Here is a 1,153-nt window from a genome sequence, read left to right on the forward strand (position 1 = left end):
ATATATATATATATATATATATATATATATATATATATATATATATATATATATATATATAAAACACAGTCTTTATTTTACTTTTAATGGGCGAGATCCCTTTTCTTTTAATTACACCTGAGCTGGTGAAAAAGGGGGAAAGGGGTTGAATAGCTAATATAAGAAAACTATCTTTTACCATTTGGATTTACACACCTCTGCAGGTGACGAATTGTTCTGAACATTTTCACAAATATAAATATTCCCCTGTGATTATTCTGTACAGAGAGCTGTCAGGGACTCTGCAATTACAGCTCCCACATCTAAGATACAGTCACGATTCCCTTTTTGTACAGCAACGCAGAAACACATTGAATCCGCACACCAACCTCCTCCATATGACACATCTACTGAGGCTTTACATGCCATGGCTGAAAATACTAAATGTCTGGCTGTGTGTTGAAGCCGAACTTAGCTTTGTGTTCTTTAATGGTCTTACATTTGATTCTAGAATACTTTGTTATACAAAGAAATTCATGGTTGACTCAATAACTGCAAAGTGCCCGGGTCCTGTGGCTGTACAACAAGCCCAAATCATCAACCCCCCCCCCATTCACCACTAAGCGTCACAGTTGTTATGGGGTTTTTGTGCTGATTTCCACCAAATATGTCGCTTTGCATTGCAGCCAAGCATCCTCATTTTGATCTCCCCTTTCCAAAGGACATTGTTTCAGAAATCTTGTGGTTTCTCCACATTCAGTTGTAGTTACCTGTTTTTAAGACCTGTCCTAAAGGACCTAAGGCTCTGCCCCCCATCCCCATACATAGAATAATTTCTTCTATATAGATCGTGTGACCCCCACACACCTTATAATTAAATTGATTTTGATTGCATTAATTGATGTATGTATCTGCTCCTGAGAAGCTGAAAATATTATATTTGTTTTATAGGTGTGCTGTGGATAGCTATGGCTGGGACGCATCAAATCTGGGCTTTCTTATTGGAGGACGGGGCCCTGCCCAAGGGAAGGTAAAGGGCCACATTTTCCTACTGCATGTTCAGTCTTCAAGATTGTTTGTGACATTGTATATGGTTTTCCTCTCCTGAAATACTCTGCTCTGCTGGAGGACTCTGCTCCTTCCTCTATAACTCTCCTCTCCTGAAATACTCTGC

The 1,153-nt window shown here is 39.2% G+C and overlaps 1 protein-coding gene across 1 annotated transcript in view; it reads left to right on the forward strand.

Moving 5' to 3' along the window:
- Window positions 1–1,153, forward strand: part of NHLRC2 (NHL repeat containing 2) — a gene marked incomplete in the record, with an annotated part of 19,432 nt that overhangs the window by 7,051 nt on the left and 11,228 nt on the right. The window contains 1 exon segment of the mRNA XM_072425060.1: window positions 931–1,009. Coding sequence (XP_072281161.1) covers window positions 931–1,009 — 79 coding nt within the window.

This window comes from Pyxicephalus adspersus, chromosome 10 (genome assembly GCF_032062135.1).
Source record: "Pyxicephalus adspersus chromosome 10, UCB_Pads_2.0, whole genome shotgun sequence".
Classification (NCBI taxonomy): Eukaryota; Metazoa; Chordata; class Amphibia; order Anura; family Pyxicephalidae; genus Pyxicephalus; species Pyxicephalus adspersus.